This window comes from Tamandua tetradactyla, chromosome 1 (assembly GCF_023851605.1).
Source record: "Tamandua tetradactyla isolate mTamTet1 chromosome 1, mTamTet1.pri, whole genome shotgun sequence".
In the NCBI taxonomy this organism is placed as follows: Eukaryota; Metazoa; Chordata; class Mammalia; order Pilosa; family Myrmecophagidae; genus Tamandua; species Tamandua tetradactyla.
This window is the reverse complement of record NC_135327.1, coordinates 126,269,808-126,272,739: the sequence shown is the minus strand read 5'-3', so window position 1 is coordinate 126,272,739 and position 2,932 is coordinate 126,269,808. Positions and strand designations below refer to the sequence as shown.

Sequence of the window (2,932 nt, the reverse complement as noted above, 5' to 3'; positions counted from 1 at the left end):
TTAAAGAATTAGAAATAACAATTTTGATAAATATTGCAGGAAACATTTGAGCTCATAATTTCTGACAGTGAGTGTTAAGTTTTTTAGCCAATGTCATCTTTCTTGAGGTATTTTCTGTGTTCTCCCTCTTAAACGTAAAACTCATGTTTTGTAAAACCCAGTCCTATAAGGTTAGAGAGGTGAAATTTTTAATATTTATGTTAATATGACTCTTAAGATTTCCCTCTTTTTAAAAACACTGCTGAAAATATTAATTTCTAAAGTCTAAATTTCTAATGCTTAGAACTTTCTTTTCCAAAAATGTAATTTGAATTATTACAGTATTAAATGGCTTTCCTGTGAAATAGTCACTAGAAAAAAATAGTAACAATTTTAAAGATCTACCAAACTGAGGCCCATTCCAAGAGCATTTAGAATCAAATATTTGTACATCAGAGCTCCTGTAGTTGCTTAAAAATATAAAACTAGTAAAAATAAAAAACCAAAGCATATTAAGAAAAAATATATAGCAAATTTGCTAGCGTACTGGAAAAACAAAAAAGTTTATCAAAAGGATTAAATAGAGAACATTATGCTGAGTGAGACTAGCCAAAAACTAAAGGACAAATACTGTATGGTCCCACTGATGTGAACCGACATTCGAGAATAAACTTGGAATATGTCATTGGTAACAGAGACCATCAGGAGTTAGAAACAGGGTAAGATAATGGGTAATTGGAGCTGAAGGGATACAGACTGTGCAACAGGACTAGACACAAAAACTCACAAATGGACAGCACAATACTACCTAATTGTAATGTAATTATGTTAAAACACTGAATGAAGCTGCAAAAAAAAAAAAAAAATTGGGGGTGGGGGCCGGTGACTCAGCAGGCAGAGTTCTTGCCTGCCATGCCGGAGGCCCGGGTTTGATTCTTGGAGCGTGCCCATGCAGAAAAAAAACAAAGACCTAAATAGCAGTCTAGTTTTAAGAAAACCATACCATTATTTTAAGTTTGTGATTAAATTACCTTCTGCTATCTTCTGCAGGAAATAATACTTGGGAGGTATCACCTGTCTTCTGCCCATTCCATGAGATCTTGAAAGCAAACAATCTACATACATGTCCCAGAAATCCTGAGCTATGTTTAAGAACACATTATAATGCCTGGGCCGCTGGGATTTTTGCAAGAACAGCATGAAATTCCAGAAAGCATCCACATTGTGCTCTATCTTGATTTCCTTGAGCTTGATCAATGTCAAAGTGCACGCATTCCAACACTGGAGATCAATGTCTTCAGAGATGCCAGGGCTGACACTGGCAAGCACTCCCTTCTGAAATTCGAAATCAGCATCAACCAAATTGACAAGCATCATGTAGCACACTGGTAGGTAGAACAATCCTCTTGAGGCAGAACCCATACTCTATACCGAAAAAAAAAAAAGAGGGGAATATTTTTACTTAAAAAGAAAATTACTCAATAACTCAATGATCTATTTAAACTTTTAAACATTGTAAATGCATATATTTTGTGCTTAAGCCAAATTTGCCTACTGTGTATGCCTTTGTTAGTCTCCCATTAAGCTGCCAACTCTCAGATCTTCCTTTAAAGGATGTTAAAATTCTAACTTGATTACCAACATGAACAGTCTTAGGGAGCGGCTGACATCCAGCAAATCAGGTTTAACCAAATCATATGTTTATTATGTGTTCGTGTGAACGTTTTATCATAGACCATTAGAGCTAGAAGGAACCTTAAAGAGCTTGTGCCTCAACTTCCCTTTACAGATGAGAAGATTTTTCAGTTACTAGCATGGCTCAACAAGCTCTCAGATCTCCTGCCTTCCCATCCAAGGCTCTCTTACTCCACACAATTGAACTAAGTGGATCAAAATGCAACTCATTCGGGCGGGCCGCGGTGGTTCAGCGGGCAAGAGTGCTTGCCTGCCATGCCGGAGAACCCCGGTTCGATTCCCGGCCCCAGCCCATGTAACAAAAAACGGACAAACAAACAAAATATAATAAAAAAATAAGAAAATGTTTCCCTTTCTTCCATCCTTCCTTCCTTCTCTGTCTTTCTTTCCTTCCTTTCCTCTCTCTTTAAAAAAAAAAAAAAAAAAAAAATGCAACTCATTCTATGCGTAAAATCGAGAAAAAGTGTGTGTGTGTGTTTTTTAATTAAGATGATACAACTCTATTAACCCAAATGGTACTATACTTCCCAAACACCCTTTTAAGTTTCAAAGTTACATGTTTATTCATTAAAAATACGTGTCAGTCACATGCCTGGTGTATTTCTGGCTTTCCTCAAATTGCTCAAAAGTTGGTTAAAGATGAGCATATGTACTTGGAGGAGCAGGTAAACAGTAAATGTAATATAGGCTAGTATGAGATGGCTGAGGGCTAACTACATTTTGCAAAATCCTCCAAATTCTCTTTGGCACAAGTTCCGACCCGATTGATCATTCAGTAAATGAACCTTGAGCACAGAGGTGGAAGTCAAGGACTAAGTCGGCGTTGAATTGCCACAGAGCTACTATTCCAGGCTGCCTTGGAAATACGCCTGACATAATCTTTACAGCCAAGGAGGAGAGGTGGGGTGGGGAGAACAGATCCAGAACACAGGACCCCCCTCCTTCCCCATATACTGCCGCCCTCCACCTCCCCCAGAAAGTTAGGATTGAGGGAGGAATTGAGGCAAATTTAAATTTTGGATATTCAGGTCTTTAACAACGTCAAGTGTGTTGATTCCCCAAATTGAGCGGCCAGTGGCCAGTTTATGGTACTAGCGCTAAAAGGGAGGGGCAGAGTGGGACCAGAGAATTTCTTCCCCCTCAGTTTCATGTTAGGATCCCCGACCAGAGTCCTTTGCCCCTGGTTGTGTCACCAGGACACAGAAGACGACCCCCTTGGGAATCCAGTACCTCTCGTCGGCCGCCAAGTCGTGCGTCC

General features: G+C 39.2%; 1 protein-coding gene across 1 annotated transcript; it reads right to left on the bottom strand.

The window, feature by feature from the left end:
• Positions 1–984: 984 nt before the first annotated feature.
• FAM237B (family with sequence similarity 237 member B) lies at positions 985–1,401 on the bottom strand. The gene has a single exon (XM_077158217.1). The coding sequence runs from the start codon at positions 1,399–1,401 to the stop codon at positions 985–987; it is 417 nt and encodes a 138-aa protein (XP_077014332.1).
• Between the last annotated feature and the right edge of the window lie 1,531 nt (positions 1,402–2,932).